The sequence below is a fragment of the Pleurodeles waltl genome, chromosome 4_2 (assembly GCF_031143425.1).
Source record: "Pleurodeles waltl isolate 20211129_DDA chromosome 4_2, aPleWal1.hap1.20221129, whole genome shotgun sequence".
NCBI lineage: Eukaryota > Metazoa > Chordata > Amphibia > Caudata > Salamandridae > Pleurodeles > Pleurodeles waltl.
Window position 1 is genome coordinate 1051391051 of NC_090443.1, and position 18229 is coordinate 1051409279.

An 18229-nucleotide genomic window follows, 5' to 3' on the forward strand; every position below is an offset into this window, starting at 1 on the left:
ATAAGGTGTAAGTACCTGTGGTACCCACTTCAAACAAGGCTAGCCTCCTACACATTCCAAATCCATAAATTGTTAACATTTACTTCATAGTGTACTTAATCCCATTTCTAACCCATGTTTAATGGAATTTGATTTATCATCATCTCTCAGATGTGTGGCTGAGTCGGCTTTATCAGAATTCATACTACATATAATAAATACCAAATTTTCGTGGGAACAGCCGCTTAATCATGCATACCCGTACCACACTTTAGTTGCTGACGGCCACACGATATCTGCTTATGTTGATGGACCTTTGATGCTACCACTTCAAAAATTATATGCACATGCATCTATGTACAGACATATTACCCAGTGCCACTATAGGACATATATGGAGATGTAAAGTATTGTTAGAAATGTTCTGCCCATCCTGGTTATTACTCAAGTATTCGTCATGTAGGTAGCAGATGTAAAAAAAAAAAATCTTGTGTTGAAAGTTTTTATTGAGATACAAGGACTTACAGCACTTTATTCTCTCCTCCTCGCTTTTATTATTATTTAGCAAGGTTACATTTATTGTGATGTCCGTTTGCGTTTTCTGGTTATGTGTCCCACCATTTGGATTTCATATAGTTATTTATGCACATTTTTAATTCATAAACATGTGCTTCATTTAGTATTAAGCACATGTATATCATATAGGTGGTCATTATGCTTTTGGTGGTCACCTGACCGCCATGGCGGCGGTGGCAGTTGGTCCGCGGCCAGGCTGGCGGTGAAGACCATCACATCACGACTTCGGCTATTTGACCAAAGGCAAACCACCGAAACGCTGCCCATACCGCCAGGGTGTTCGGACCGCTGGGCCGGAGGTGAGCACCTCCGGCCAGGTGATAGCCACAATATCACCATTGGTATTACCACTCTGTAGACCACCAGCATTTTGTGGCGGTCACACCGCCACAAAAATGCTGGCGGTCGTGCACCAGGCAACAGGAATCTCCATTCCTGTTGCCAGCAGACACCCCCCCACATGACCACACACCTACATACATGCACCCCACTTACCCACGCATTCACTTACATACACCCCTACACACTCGCACCCAAACACTCACTCAGAAACACCCATTCACTCTCACCCAAACATGCACTCAGATACACCCATTCACTCGCACCCAAACACGCACTCAGACATACACATTCACTCGCATGCACGCACTCAGACATACACCCCCTTACCCCCTGCATTCACACACACATACACGCACTCACACACAGACACCCCCTTCCCCGAATTCATACACAGGCGCAGACAACACCCCCCACCCTCCCACCCCCAACTTTCAGACGATCATTTTACCTTTTCCGACGAGGTGGTCGTCCGGGAGGGGATGGGTCCTGGCGTTTTCCACTGTCAGCACCGCACCGCTGACAGGACTCCGCCACGCCGTATCACATTTCGTAATACAGTGGGTGTAGTCTTGTTGGCGTGGCGGTCCTGGTGGTGGAACCGCCTCTCTTCCTCCGTTGGCCAGGCCAACGGGGTTGGATTTCCACCTACATAATCCTACAAAAGTCAAAATATGTCTGTCTTCGTACCGCCAGCACTGGCGGTCTGTTGGTGGCAGCGGCTTCCGCTGAAGTCGTAATGACCACCATAATGTTTTTCTTAATTATAGGTGTATATTACACCAGTTGCTCACATATATGTGATAATGTGATTTACGAAGTGTAGCATATTTTAGTGAAAGTGCAACAGAATTCACTTGCTAATTGTTGAATTTTGCATCATTCATCTCATGGTTTGTCATTTTCATAATAATCAGAAAAGAGTATTTAAATCAGGTACAGACACATCTTCAGGGAGAAAAATCTTCAGCTTTTCTTCAGTTTTTCCTAGGTGCTTCATTTGAGCTGTGCACTGCAAACATCTTCAGGGAACAGGCTCTTAGAGACAGGCCTTATATGCATATTCCTCAGCTTGGGAATGCCATGATAGAGACAGAATGTGACCTTCTCATGGAACAGTAGCTGATTTGAAATATTCTGCTTTTCGGTGAAGGCATGTGGGTTAGAGGCTGCCTAAGAAACTCATGTGTCAGTCACACCATTCAGTTCCCAATAGAATGGATGAGAGAATAGTAGTCATTATCCCAGAGCAAACACCTTAGTAGTAAATGCAGGACCACTAAATGAAAACTATGAACTGCTCCTATTGCTATTAGGCATTGCAATGTTTTATGACTGCTCAAGCAGTGGTGGTCTTTTGTTGCTCTGCCCAAAGGAATCTACAGGAGAAATTGACTGCAACCAATATGTACTTATATTTATGTGTGAACAGAAAATACTTTTGGGAAAAACATTTTATGTTATTTCTCCATTTGTGGTCTTTGTTGGAATTAAACATTTTTATTTGATTTTTCTCATGAAGTTAAATACAATAATTTTCAATTGAAATGCATCTGTGGGTGTTGTTGAAATGAATGAACGTCCTTTTAGTGTTACCTGAGTTTCATGTGTCGTGAGTTGGTGGTCTGAGATGTTATGTGATGTTGTCTTGGCCACAGAGTAAGTGCTTAAATTTCCTTTTTACTTCTACTCGTTTTCCTTTTGGGGTTGGATCTTCTATAAATGCACTTGTGAACCCGACATGCAAGGGCTTGAATCAGTGGTGTCTGATTGTTTACATTTTACTGTCTTCTCCATAAGTAGCACCTTTTCATCACTGCATGAACTGCTTGCTGCATCCTTGGGTCTCTGCCTTTTTTATGTGGATGTTTGCTATTCCAGCCACATACAGACCATTATGGCCTTCAAATGTATCTCCTATATATTTTCACACTTTTCCCTTTAATTCTTTGTTTGTATTTATAGACTTTATTATTAAGGTCTCTAATTCTTTATACTAGTTTGTTTCTTTGTAATTTTTTAAAAGTTGATCCTTAAGTGCTTAAATTTTTGTTTAAAATAGTTAATAGCCTCTAACGTTCTTGGCAGTTTTTAAGATTAGCCATAACTCTGTACCCACCAAATTAAGTACCATCAGTATTAGGCAAGAAGTTTAATCACACAAGGAAATCTTTGAAGTACTGTCATCAAAACTGTTCATTGGTGTATTGATTTGGTAAAATGCATGGGTATGTTCAGAAAGTTGGAAAACTAGATGCTTGCTCTGCCCGAGCAAGTTAGTTAAGTGGGTGACTATAGGCTCACTGCAGGAGGGCAATTTGCGTTTCAGTTGTTAGTCTGGAAGAAGAAAGTGACACCAGGTTGTCCAGTATGAACACCATGTTTTAGCTGTGCAGAATTCTCAGTGCCATCCCGCCACCACTTCAACCTTCCAGTGGTGCTGCTGCCTGATGTGACCAGGAGCATGCAGTTTAACTATATTCAAGCTAAATAAACAGCCAGGGATGGGAAGTAGCCAGGTGCCTCTGGGGAGATTTGGGAAGCCCCAGCTGGCCCTTAGAGTGGATCCAGTATCAGGAGATACCCCCCAACCTCTATTGGGAGTGGAAGACAATCCGCTGTGAAGGTGCAAGTAACTGTGATGTCCTCCTTGCTGTCTGGTAACTTCACATTTAAGAGAGAAATATGTTTGTATGTGTTCTATGTAAATGATCCATAAAATGCCATTATGTTTGTAAAGCATAAAGCACTCCATCATGGCAGTGTTCAGAGAATTTATATCAATATTTTTACAAAAATATACTGATAAATTAACACCGAAAAAAAAGTATACAAAAGTCCAAACTGTGGAGTGGCGGGCGGTCTTGTCCATCTTTGGCATGCCCTAATTCAAGTCTTGTCCTTAACGGTGGGGTGAGAGAGTCTTCTCTCAGGCCGGCACCTTCTACCTCTCTTTAGGGGTGGAGATTAGACACCAGCTGTCCACCGTTCACTATGGTCCCTGGATGGTTCTACGCTTTGTTGTCTGTCGTCAGTGTCCCGTTGGCCTCAGCCTCTTGAAGCTTTATGTGGGCGCCATCTGCCAGCAGTGCCTCCTTGCCTGCCATCTCCCGGGTCAGTTTCCGGCGGTAATAGAAGAGGTATCCCGGAAGCAGGAAGCCAAAGAGAGAGAAGATCAGCAGCCCGAGGTTCACCTGTGGTGATTAGGAAGGTGGAGGTTGGAAATGTACAGTAGAAAGGAGGGGAATAGAAGTGAAGAAGGCATAGTAAGCAATGGGAAGTTGATAGAGTAGTGATGTGATGCAGGAAAAGGGGGAAGGAAAAGGGATGGTGGTTGAGCGGTAGTGTGGTGAGGGAAGAGGAGGACGGAAGATGAAAGGTAGTGGTGGGTTCCAGAAAAGAAGAGTAGAAAGGGTGAAGTTGGAAAGAAATGGAATTAAGTAAAAGGAAAGGGAGGGAATGATGGCAGAAAAGGGATAAGGAAGTTTGAGGCGGTAAAGGGTAAGGAAGTAAGAGCAGCAATCAGTTAAGCAGGAGATTTAATGGCAAAGGAGATGTAGAGCATAGAGAGGGTTAAGGGGAGGGAGTAATGGAAGTGAAAGTAAGGTGGCCGGGAGGTAGGCAGAAGGGGTATTAATAGAAGGAATGAGATGGGAGAACAGAGGGTGAAAGGAAAGAGGCAAGAGAGGGAAGAAGTGGATGGAAGAGGCATAGAGTGAAGAGAGAGACGCAGGGTAGTAAAGGGGTAGAATGGGACGGGGTGGGCAGGGATGCAAGTAGGAGGTAATGTGTAGTGTAAAAAGGACAGGGGATGAAGAAATGTATCAGAGTGTATAAGAAGAACAGACAGTGGAGGTGTGGGAGAAGAGACAAGGAGCGAAAGAAGAAGGACATGAGGAAGACGAGAAAAACATCGACACCATGGGGAAGAAAATGAGGAGAGAGATAACAATGAAAGTAATGTGTAAAGGGAAAGATCAAAAAGAATGAAGAATAAAGAGTAAGGGATGAACATGGGGAAGACAAAGATCAAGGTAGAGAACATAAGGAAAGGAAAAGTGGGAAGGAAGAAGATGTACAGAATGAGAGGTGAAAAGAAGCGGAAGGGGAGGAAGCAATGAGAGGGATAAGAAATGCATTAAATATATTTAAAATTCTATTAAATAGTTTTAATTTTTACAAACCATATAAACAAGCATTTCACTACCAAAGTTAATATTTTATCACACATACAATACCATGTCATCCACTGTTTCCAATTGTAAGGAAATTCAGCTGTGTCACATGTTTCCATCTAGTGTTTTGGAAGTAAGCCCTACCACATATGCTCATTTGAAAAAAATGTATGCTTTATATTCTTTATGTTACACAATTTTCTGTCTAGTAAGTCAACACTGTGTGAGCTAGTCCCTTACATAGTTTTGATTACAAGTATATGAAGCAGTAGTGAAGGGGAAATGAATCCATCTCTTTCTAAACCTAAGTGTTCTGTAGACCTTATATTCTTCCCGCAGCCCACCCTGCACAGTATTACTGCATTAGTACTTCTAACGTACTAGAAACTGTTATGCACTCATTGTCGGCTGGTAAACTTCACCTCAGCTACCCTTTCTGTGCAGATATCTTTAAGGTGGTGGTGATTTCTGCACATGTAGGTAAATGTTTTTGTAGTGAATGTTGGACGGACAGGAAGCGTGTTGGGAAAATGGGGAATACTTACTAAAAAAATGGGATCGTTCTGGGGAATTTTAAGAAGGGGTTTGGGAAGGGACTTCTATTTATTAAAATTATACATATATCTATAAAAATGGTACAGGAACGTTGTAGTTAGGTTCTGAATTTACTCGTACAAAACCATAGAAATTCAGCAGTTATAGGTAGAGTTATTTAGACTAAGGTAACTAAACTTGTGCCCTCGCCATGCACAGTTTTCTCATCAATAATTTTATTGCAAACGTTCAAGTGATAAAATCAATGATGCCATAGAAGGTGTCATCAATGATATAATATGTGGAGTAATTAGCTGTGCATCACCCCGAAACTTCCCATGTACAACAAGAATCACCAGCACATTTTTATGGGAAAATTTCTGTGGAAACATGGTCCTAACTATAAATATTTACTATATATAAACATATATATAGTAGGTAGTTATAGTTAGGACCATGTTTTCACAGAAATATATATATATATATATATATATATATATATATATATATATATATATATATATATATATATATATATATATATATATATATATATATATATATATATAATCATAGGTAATTTATAGTAAGGACCTAGTTTCCAATGAAAAAACATTTTTGCCTTGCCTATATCTTTTGGCAGCATTTTATGAATCTCCATTAAATTTTCAAAAAAAGGTGTGCCATAAGGTCTTGTTAAAATTGTAAAGTTTTGGGATGATCCGTCAAGCAGGGGCTGAGGAAAGGGGGGGGGGGTAATTCCCATAGGCTATTTAGACACACCTGCAGCCCAAACCACGGAACTGAATTACACTAAGAGGGTCATTCTGACCCTGGCGGCCGGTGGCCGCCAGGGCCACCGACCACGGGAGCACCGCCAACAGGCTGGCGGTGCTCCAATGAGCATTCTGACCGCGGCGGATCAGCCGCGGTCAGAAGCGGAAAGTCAGCGGTCTCCCGCTGACTTTCCGCTGCTCTTTGGAATCCTCCATGGCTGCGGAGCGCGCTCCGCAGCCATGAGGATTCTGACCCCCCCTACCGCCATCCAGTTCATGGCGGGAAAGCCGCCATGAACAGGATGGCGGTAGGGGGGGTCGCGGGGCCCCTGGGGGCCCCTGCCGTGCCCATGCCAATGGCATGGGCACGGCAGGGGCCCCCGTAAGAGGGCCCCGAAAAGTATTTCAGTGTCTGCCTTGCAGACACTGAAATACGCGACGGGTGCCACTGCACCCGTCGCACCTTCCCACTCCGCCGGCTCGATTACGAGCCGGCATCCTCGTGGGAAGGTCGTTTTCCCCTGGGCTGGCGGGCGGTTTTACTGGAACCGCCCGCCAGCCCAGGGGAAAACTCGTAATACCCGCCGCGGTCTTTTGACCGCGGCGCGGTAAATTGGAGGGCGGGATCCTGGCGGGCGGCCTCCGCCGCCCGCCAGGGTCATAATGAGGCCCTAAGTTTGGCAATAAGGTAGCTTTTGGTCCGCAGATCATCCTTTTTTATATTTAGTGTAAATCGTTCAGTAGTTTCTGAGATATTAAAGGGAAAACAAATTGTATACACAGGGCCGCAGATCCAGGGAGATTTTCTGCTGAGATCTGATTAGCTGCCAACACCTCAAACAAGAAGTGTTGGAAGCCATTTTGGGACTCAGCTTCAGCCAAGTCCCAAAAAAAAGTTTAAAAAAAAAAAAAGAAAATGGGGCAGGGTGTATGTTTACTCTACCACCCTAGCCTTGGTTCAGGGGTCCCTCTGGGAGCCCCCCAAGGCTAGATTTTTTTTTTTTAAATAACAGAGACATCCACAGCTAGATCCAAAGATTTGTCTGTGATATAAAAAAAAACACGGTCAACTGTGTTACTGAATGTTACAGGACCCCCCACGGTCCAGGGGCCACCACCTCCCCAGGGCAACATAAAATTATAATAATAATGGGGGGTCCTCTGGACCCCCCGCACCCTGGGGACCACCACCTCCCCTAGGCAATATTTAAAAAGAAGTAAATGGGGCGCACAGCCCCCTCAGGGCCCGGGACGCCACCTCCTCAGGGCTAACTTTTAATAGTATGCAAGGGGGACCTGCGGCCTCTCCGCACCCAGGAGACCACTAAATCCCTGGGGCAAAATACTTTTAAAATCATAGGACGGTTCTTCAGACCACCCAGTGCCCCAGGGTCCACCATCTCCCCTGGTGCAAAATAGTATTAGAATAAAAGGGGGGTCCTGCCACCGCCTGGGGCTCAAACTTAATAGTATGCGAGGGGACCGGTTGGCTCCTATGTGTATCAGGGACCACCACCTCCCTGGGGCAAAATACTTTAACAATAAGGGGGGATCACCACCTTCCTGTGGCAAAATAGTATTTGAATAAAAGGGTAAGTCCTGCGGATCCCTCCCCCCCACCCCACTGAGCCCTGGGGACCACTACCATCCCGGGGCTCAAATTACTTTAAAGGAGGAGAGTCCATCGTGGTACCCTGGCCCCAGGAACACCACCTCCCGGGGGGTAATTAAAATAAAGGAGAGGGGCCGCATGGCCCCCTCGTGTAGACATACATGGCCCTAGAGACCAGTATCCCCACAGCCAGCTTCTGCTACCTCCTGAAGTGCCCACACTCAGAAGGTATCTGTTTGCTTTTGCTTGGCCGGAGCTGACAACTCCCACCAAGCAAAAGTAAACATAACTCCGCTTTCAGCAAGTGGGAGCTGTCAAAATGCTCCTGCTTGCTGAAAGTGGAGTGTAATGCGGGCAAGGAAAAAGATGAAAACATTGCTCCCCTCACTCAGGGAACTGCTATTTGTATAACTCGTGCCCTAAGGTAACTATAAGTCACGCTCGCGCAATGCACTGCCAATTACTCCAGATATTACAGCACTCATGACATCTTTTATAACATTATTGATAATATCACTGTAACATTTGTTATCAAATTATTAATATAAAAACTGTGCATGGTGGGGGCACGAGTGATTCTTACCTTAGGGCATGAGCTATAGCTACTTGAGATAACTCTAACTATAACAGGTGAATTTCTATGGCTCTGTATGTTTAGAATGTGAGCCTAACTATAACGTCCATGTAACCTTTGTTTTTTAAGTGAATATATATATATATATGTATATATATATATATATGTAGAGAGAGAGAGAGAAAGGTAGAGGTTTTGTTTAATATTATTATTATATATATAAAGATGTCAAAAATATAATTATTAAATACATACTTTATTATATGAAAATGTACAAATCAACCTAATTTGAAAATAACTTAAGATTGTATTTATTACAAATAGTTTAAATTCTACGTAACTTAACAAAATGTAATAAATATGAAAGAAAAAGAAAACTTACAATGCATGAATCTTTTAAAAAATCTTAAGAACTATTGTTAATCGAATGTATTTATTGTAATTCTTTATTTGATATATGTTTGATTGAAAGAGTTACTGTGCTGTAGCATTATATATTAATAGTTCTAGGATTATAATAAATATTTGGAATTATTAGATATTGATATTTTATATTTAATTGTTTCAATCATTCTTTCAAATAGTAACAAGCTTTAATATGTTTCCTTATTTTTTTTCACCGTTGCATAGAGCTCCACCTAAGTGTGAAAAATTACTAGTAGTAACTTCACACTTGTAAATCCTGTCTCCACCCCCAGTGCAGCCTCAGATACGCCTACACGTAGGTGCGAATAAGCCTTTCTGAATCAGGGCCGTAGCTTATATGCTCTGATTGAAAAGTGCGATCAGATCCAAATTCACACGGCATACATACCCTGCCCAACAAGAGGAAAGGTTAAGATAGATTCTAACTATTCTGTATACTTATAGAGGTTATGAGATATATCTTTTATTCTGCCTTTACTTGGATACGGTACAATCCTATCACCTATGAACTTTATAAAACCTCTGCTATCATCCTGCTTCTTCAAAGAGATCTTCATAAGAGTGCGAGATGACCAGGAGGGGCAGCTTACCGCCTACTAGGAGCACATCTGTGGTTATATGATCACGGCTTTCCTTCTGTACTACAGGTCCAAGGAGATGTCCTGGTGTCCTCCCCTGTGCTGGGGCTTTCCCACTTTTCTTTGTAGGTTGGAGGGCCTGAACTGGGAAGGTCACAGGTAGGATTAGGAAGTGAACACTGAAATGCTCAAGGTTTCACCAATTTAGGTCATGGATTCGAGGAAATCTGTGCACTTAATGCCACATGGGACATTTTTAAAACAGGAAATCCATCAGTGTAATGAAACTGACAGGGCGAGAAGCACCAGAGATGACCACTAATAGTAAACTAGTTTACCCTAAGAGATACCCTTCCTGAGCCACTGCAAGCAGAGAGCTTGCCTAGAGTTGAAAAAAGAAAGAATAACTGCATAAAAATGTCCAGGCTGCCTGCCAAAGACCGTGGAAAGAGTTCTCTCCAGCTCTGTCCTGAACATCTGTCTCCAAGATCAGTTTTCTGTCTTTGGGCGCAATATATGGACTCCATTCCCGAAAAGAGTCTGCCTACTGGGCGAAGCATGATCCAGGACACAAAACCTTTCCTTAATTTCCTTAATTGTCTTTTAAGCAGCAGGTAAGATATGTTTAAATGCATTTCACAAACATATCTGATTAAAAATACTTAACCTTCAGCTTGCAGTGTTAGCAAGAAGGAGCATTTTTCAATTCTTCTTTCATAATATGGTTGTATAATATAATAAATGGCCATATAATATAAGTTGTACTCAGCTATTGCAATCAATCAACCAATCAGTGCCTGTATGGCGCAACTACTCACCTGTTAGGGTCTCAAGGCACTTGGGGGGGAAGTGTAGCGTATACCGGTGAGGTGGTTCTTGAAAAAGCCATGTCTTCAGTTCCTTCGTGAAGCTGAGGAAGGAGGTGGTTTGTCTGATGTGCAGAGGGAGGGCATTCCAGGTGGTGAATGTGAGGTAGGATAAGGCGCATCCTCCTGTTCTGGTTTTCCTGGTGCGGGGTACTTCTGCGAGAGAGAGCTGGGCTGAGCGCAGGGCTATGTGATGGTACATGGAGGTTGAGTCGATGGTTCAGGTAGGCTGGTCCGGTGTTGTGGAGGGCTTTGTGTGCGTGGGTAAGGATCTTGAAGGTGATTTTTTTCTCTATGGGAAGCCAGTGCAGTGTACGCAGGTGTTGCGAGATGTGGCAGCGTCGAGGTAGGTCAAGGACCAGTCTGGCGGCGGCATTCTGGATGTTTTGTAGTTTGCGTTTGAGTTTCTTGTTGATTCCTGTAGTATCAGAAGAACAGATTCTGCAACATGCTTCGGCTTCAAATAAATTACTTCCACCACACTGGGAAAGATCTTCTGGGGATACTGGTGGTTTGAAAGAAATCTCCCAGTTTTCAACCAACTATATCACTATTTTTGAGGCCAAATGTTGTGCTCCCTAAATGGGTGTATGGATCTCTTTTTTCTATCACATGCTGTCGTAAATTAGGAAAGGTACGGCCCCTATGTTTCACATTGAACTGAGCAAGGTCATTAAACTGAGTTCTATCTTTTCCTGTATGTTACATGATTGGTGAATTCCAATAGCATTTCTCTTCAAGTGCTATATCTAAAAATGTTAATGTAGGAACAGTCCATGTAGTATACAAAACCATGTCTCAAAGTATCATTTAAAAAAAGGATTCCAGATTTTGGGGACCTTAAGGAAATGGCTCCCTGTTGCCTGATACTGATGCTGCCTTGACTGAGAAGGGTGCTGGGACCCTGCTAACCAGGCCCCAGCACCAGTGTTCTTTCACCTAAAATGTACCATTGTTTCCACAATTGGCACACCCCTGGCACACAGATAAGTCCCTTGTAAAAGGTACCAGTGGTACCAAGGGCCCTGTGACCAGGGAGGGTCCCTAAGGGCTGCAGCATATGTTGTGCCACCCTAAGGGACCCCTCACGTAACACATGCACACTCCCATTGCAAATTGTGTGTGTTGGTGGGGAGAAAAAGGCAAAGTCGACATGGCATCCCCCTCAGGATGCCATGCACACAAAATACTGCCTGTGGCATAGGTAAGTCACCCCTCTAGCAGGCCTTACAGCCCTAAGGCAGGGTGCACTATACCACAGGTGAGGGCATAGTTGCATGAGCAATATGCCCCTACAGTGTCTAAGTCTATTCTTAGACATTGTAAGTACAGTTGTGGCCATATTAAGTATATGGTCTGGGAGTTTGTCAAAAACGAACTCCACAGCTCCATAATGGCTACACTGAATTTGGTATCAAACTTCTTAGAATAATAAACCCACACTGATGCCAGTGTTGGATTTATTAAAAAATGCACACAGAGGGCATCTTAGGGATACCCCCTGTATTTTACCCAATTGTTCAGTGCAGGACTGACTGGTCTGTGCCACCTGCTGCTGAGAGACGAGTTTCTGACCCCATGTGGTGAGGGCCTTTGTGCTCTCTGAGGACAGAAACAAAAGCCTGCTCTGGGTGGAGGTGCTTCACGCCTCCCCCTGCAGGAACTGTAACACCTAGCAGTGAGCCTCAAAGGCTCAGGCTTCGTGTTACAAAGCCCCAGGGCACTCCAGCTAGTGGAGATGCCCGCCCCCTGGACACAGCCCCCACTTTTGGCGGCAAATCCAGGGGAGATAATGAGAAAAACAAGGAGGAGTCACCCACCAGTCAGGACAGCCCATAAGGTGTCCTAAGCTGAGGTGACCCCTGCCTTTAGAAATCCTCCATCTTGATTTTGGAGGATTCCCCCAATAGGAATAGGGATGTGCCCCCCTCCCCTCAGGGAGGAGGCACCAAGAGGGTGTAGCCACCCTCAAGGACAGTAGCCATTGGCTACTGCCCTCCCAGACCTAAACACACCCCTAAATTCAGTATTTAGGGGCTCCCAGAACCTAGGAAACTAGATTCCTGCAACCTGAAAACGAAGAAGAACTGCTGACCTGAAGCCCTGCAGAGAAGACGGGGACACCAACTGCTTTGGCCCCAGCCCTACCGGCCTGTCTCCCCACTTCAAGAAAAACTGCAACAGTGACGCATCCCACAGGGTCCAGCGACCTCTGAAGCCTCAGAGGACTACCCTGCATCTAAAAGGACCAAAAAGCTCCCGAGAACAGCGGCCCTGTTCAACAAACCTGCAACTTTGCAACAAAGAAGCAACTTTTAAAGACCACACGTTTCCCGCCGGAAGCGTGAGACTTTCGACTCTGCACCCGACGCCCCTGTCTCGACCTGCGGAAAACTAACTCTACAGGGAGAGCTCCTCAGCGACTGTGAGCCCGTGAGTAGCCAGAGTTGACCCCCCCTGAGTCCCCACAGCGACGCCTGCAGAGGAAATCCAGAGGCTCCCCCTGACCGCGACTGCCTGCTTCAAGGAACCCGACGCCTGGAAACCACACTGCACCCGCAGCCCCCAGGACCTGATGGAACCGATCTCCAGTGCAGGAGCGACCCTCTGCCTAGCCCAGGTGGTGGCTACCCCAAGAAGCCCACCCCCGTGCCTGCCTGCATTGTTGAAGAGACCCCCGGGTCTCCCCATTGAATCCTATTGCAAACCTGACGCCTGTTTGCACTGTGCACCCAGCTGCCCCTGTGCCGCTGAGGGTGTACTTTCTGTACCTGCTTGTGTCCCCCCCGGTGCCCTACAAAACCTCCCTGGTCTCCCCTCCGAAGTCACGGGTACTTACCTACTGACAGACTGGAACCGGGGCACCCCTATTTCCATTGAAGCCTATGTGTTTTGGGCACCACTTTGACCTCTGCACCTGACCGGCCCTCAGCTGCTGGTGTGGTAACTTTGGGGTTGCCTTGAACCCCCAACGGTGGGCTACCTTGGACCCAAATTTGAACCCTGTAAGTGTTGTACTTACCTGTGAACTTAACAATTACCTACCTCCCCCAGGAACTGTTGATTTTTGCACTGTGTCCACTTTTAAAATAGCTTATTGCCATTTTTGCCAAAACTGTACATGCTATTGTGATACTTCAAAGTTCCTAAGATACCTGAGTGAAATACCTTTCATTTAAAGTATTGTTTGTAAATCTTGAACCTGTGGTTCTTAAAATAAACTAAGAAAATATATTTTTTATATAAAACCTATTGGCCTGGAATTGTCTTTGAGTGTGTGTTCCTCATTTATTGCCTGTGTGTATACAAACACTACCCTCTGATAAGCCTACTGCTCGACCACACTACCACAAAATAGAGCATTAGAATTATCTCTTTTTGCCACTATCTTACCTCTAATGGGAACCCTTGGACTCTGTGCACACTATTTCTTACTTTGAAATAGTATATACAGAGCCAACTTCCTACAGGGACTATGTATCTGAGTTGGAGAAACTGTTTTTGACCACAGAGTAGAAATGGAAATTTTTACTAGGCAAACCCACTGCCACCTTTAGGAGAGAACATGGACTGCCATGCAATCATGTTATTTTGAACAATACGAAGACACCGCAAAAGATGGACAAGAGTACCCTAGAAGAGATGGTAAACTCAGTGGATTTCTGGGAATGGCTCTTCATATTCTGACAGCATTAAAACATTGTTCACCAAAACTCCAGAAATGGGCGAACGTTTTTTGTGCTATCTAGGATTTCTCATTTAACAATTTGTTTATTGCTGAGAACAAATTCAAGAACTCATAACAAGAGTTAGATTTGCCTCAAACCCAACTTTCTTTTAAAATTTGTGAAGAAAGGTCGTTTGCAAAAGTGATCAATTGGGTCTGATGGATTTTGAAAATCTAAGGATGTAAGTGTGGACTTGATTAGGCAAACAGTGACTTCCTTCTCGCTTGCTACTTTAGAGGAAATCCCGTGTCAACCTCTTTATGCAATACTGGTTAGGACACTTCATGATGGGTTATGCGCTATTTAGCAATCAACACAATTATATTTGTAGTGTTTTACTGATAATATGGATGAGTTATAATAAGTTTGAATTTTCACTGTCTAGTGGTATGAAAATCTTTTGTTTTAAAGAAATCAGATTTTTTAATTCTAGAGAATCTAGAATTATGGCCTATATACAATCTGGGAATTATTGGGATTGTTTTAAAAGAACTTCAGGGTGATGATTCTACATTACTTTAGGTATGTGCATTTTAAACTTCCAAAACCCTTATTTATGTAGAAGTAACAACTTCTACGTAGGGGATTTCATATTGAACTTTGTCTTCTCTTTTATGTTTCACTGCATTGTGAGGTTGGTTGAAAACTGTACAAGAAAGCCAAATAAATTGAGTAGGATCAGTATCTCTGAGCAGGTTATATTGCACCTTTCCCTATTGGAAAAATGATGCGCCGGTCACCCACACCGACCCAAAGACATGTCTAGATAGAGGTGCATCATCTGGAGAAGCTATTGTAGCCCAAACCTCTGGTAAAGAATATATTTCTGCCAAGTTTACCCTGCCCCCACTAGTGAAATGGCATACTGAACTTTCTCAATTATAGATTCTGGGGTAGAAGTCACACTACTGAGCTCCTGGAAAGGACACCCTAGACTTGACTGCTAGTTAAGACAGATTCTAACTGGATTACGCACCACTGAGCTCCTGGAAAGGACACCCTAGACTTGACTGCTAGTTAAGACAGATTCTAACTGGATTACACACCACTGAGCTTCTGGAAAGGACACCCTAGACTTGACTGCTAGTTAAGACAGATTCTAACTGGATTGCACTCTCCCTCCTTGATGAAACAACAGCCCAAGCTCATCACTTACCCAGAAGGGATCGCCGTGCAGAGGTTCCACCATGGCCATGAACAGCGGCTGCTGTAGGAGAGCAAAGACGGCGCTGATCAGCGACTGCAGACCCGTCAAGGTCCCAAAATGCTTGGAAGGATAGCTGTCCATGGAGGCACAAAGAGAAGAGAAAATTCAAAGCATTAAGGACTGGCAAATGAACCCACGTGTAGCGTCATCAGATGCCTTCCCAAATGGAACCCACATGTAGCGTCATCAGATAACTGCTCACATGTAACCCCCACGTAGCCCCATAAGGCATCTGGCCAAATGTGTATCTCGAATGTAAGTAGCGTGTATTGGTGTCATGTTTGCCCATTGGATCCATGTGCAGCATCATCAGGTGTTTCCATGAATGGAACCCATGTCTTAAGGAAGCAAGCCCACCTATGGAAAGTCCCACTCTAAGCAAGGGCGACTGGTGTTCATGGGCACAAGGGTGTTGCCCTGCCGCCCTCTGGGGAGATGCAAGAACAAAGAAATATATAAAGCAGCTGAAAATAAATCACTGCTTGAAGACAGTGTGCTGAATCTCCTGGGTGAACTCCAGTGAACTCGGCAGATGTCCTACTGTGCAAGTGTCAGCTGGAGAGGTTGTCTTGGACCTGCAGGCACAAGCTACAGCTGTGACATCATTGGAGAGGAAGTGCTGAATTAGAAAGCCAGGGATCCAATAGGTTTTGGGGCAAATTAACAGTGGCCCCAGGAGGAGTTAGCAAAGCTTCATTCTCTTCAATGGCGGAGGGTGGGGCAGGCCAATGCGGACAAGGATGGAGTGGGTGGCAACAATGTGTTGATCATCACGGAGGGGCAGGCTGTAGAAGGGGTGCAGTGGGCTGCTCTCCCGACAGTAACACGTGTTTAGTGCTGCATTTGCTTTCACTTTGAAAAAAAAATTATGGAGCTGAGCATGACAGAGTGCTCCTTATCTTGACTGTAGAGGTCCAAGGGAGGGAAGGAACCAGCCGTGGACAACAATTGCACTAGTGGACTAGGAGGTAAGTGTGCAGGTAAGTTTCTGCATGAGGGGCCTCGCCACCCCACCTCCCTCCTTTAGCACCTGTGGGCAGGCTGGGGTCCTTGATGGGCCTCTTCTGTCTGTAGCTCAGCAGACAAAGGGTCATAATGAACTTGGGAGGGTGAGTGAAAGGAAGGAAGGATGGGTGGCTGGATGGATGGATGAAATGGTGGATGGATAGATGCATGGATGAATGAGGGAAAGGAGGAACTAAGAATGAAAAAGTGAAAGGCAGGGAGGGTGTATGAGTGAAAGGGAGGGTGGATGGATGGATGGGTTGATGGATGACGAGAGGAAGGACGGATGGATGGTATAATCAGTGAGAAGATGTATGAATACATGAGTGGAAGGGTAAATGTATGAATTGATGGATGGATGGATGGAGTGAAAGTGGATGGATCAGTTGGATGAGTGAAAGGATGTATGTAAAGATTGACGAGTAAAACAGTGGATGGATGAGTGAAAGGATAGATGTAAGAATGGAAGGGTGAAAGGGAGAAAGGGTGTATGAGTGAAAGGGAGGGTGGGTGGATGGATGGATAGATGAAAGGGTGAATGGATGGAGGAGTGAAATGATACATCAATGGATGATGAGAGAAAGGATGGAAGAATGAGTGAAAGGATGGATGGATGAGTGGAAGTGTAAAAGGATGGATGAGCGGATAAATGGATCGAGTGAAGATATGGATGGATGAGTGAAAGGATGGATGAGTAAAACAATGGATGGATGAGTGAAAGGCAGGGTAGAAGAAAGTCTGGTTGAAAGAATGGATGGATGGATGAGTGAAGGGGTGAATCAATGGATAGATGGATGAGTGAGTGAAAGGATAGTTGGCTGATTGAAAGGGTACATGGATGGATGGGACGAAGGGTGGGTGGATGGGTGTAAGGATGGATAGATGGATGAGCCAAAGGGCGTGAAATAGATGGATGGAGTGAAAGGATGGATACATGGAGTGAGATGGTGGATGGATGATTGAAAAGATGGATGACTGGATCGATGAAAGGGTGGTGGATAAGAGAAAGGATGGTTGATTGAGTGGATGGATTGGTTTGATGGATGGGTGTCCCTGGACCAGTGGTTGCTCTCCTTTTTGGGCTTCACAGGTACACTACACCCTCCTTGTTTTGTGGTCCATGTTTATTGTTTAGAGAGTGAATAATTACTCACTCTTGGAACAATAAAAATAAAATGCAGACCCGCTTCGGGTCCAGCAACAAACTGAGGCAGCTAGTGACTGATTGATGCTGTCACAGGTGCATGAAGGTGCCCGCGTTAGTCATCAGAGATACTGTTCGGAGCTGGTGAAATTCCAGCACAGTGAGCACGTCTGTGTGACTATATGTGTGAGTTACAGTAAGAGAGAGTCAGTGAAGGAGTAAGAGTGAGTGAGAATGAGTGACAGTAAGGATTAGTATGTATGAGAATGAAAATGAGTGAGTGAGGGAGAATGACAGTGAGTGTAACTGAGTGTTTCTGGTTGTGAGACAGTGAGACTGAGTAATTCAGAATGTGTGGTACTAGATGAGGCAGAGTGGGTCAGAGTAGAATGAGTGAGACTGTGTGAATTGGTCAGAGTGAGACTGAGTGAGTCATAGTGAGACAGTAAACTTTGGGGGTTATTTACAAGAGGCCTGCGCCACTGGGGCAACACTTTTTTAGATGCTTCGGCGGTGCAGTCCTCTCAATCCTACCAGTGAGGCGACACACAGCCGCCCTGAGTGGCTCTCCGCGGCCTCATAACTATGGAATGAGGCAAGGCAGCGGAAGTCGCTGCGTTGCCTTCCTCTGTGCCAGGGAGGCGTTCCATGGGCGTTGCAGTGGGTTTTCTCATGCAACAACCATGGATTTTAACGCTGCCCCAGATTTA

The 18229-nt window shown here is 44.6% G+C and overlaps 1 protein-coding gene across 2 annotated transcripts in view; it reads right to left on the bottom strand.

Annotated features, from left to right (window-relative positions):
- Positions 1-3653: 3653 nt before the first annotated feature.
- Positions 3654-18229, bottom strand: part of SLC43A1 (solute carrier family 43 member 1) — a 278331-nt gene continuing 263755 nt past the window's right edge. For both annotated transcript variants that reach the window (XM_069233053.1, XM_069233052.1), the window contains exons 14-15: positions 15320-15443; positions 3654-4088 (exon numbers count right to left, since the gene is read on the bottom strand). In XM_069233053.1, the coding sequence (XP_069089154.1) occupies positions 3906-4088; positions 15320-15443 (307 nt within the window). In that variant the 3' untranslated portion in view covers positions 3654-3905. The remainder of the gene's footprint in view (positions 4089-15319; positions 15444-18229) is intronic.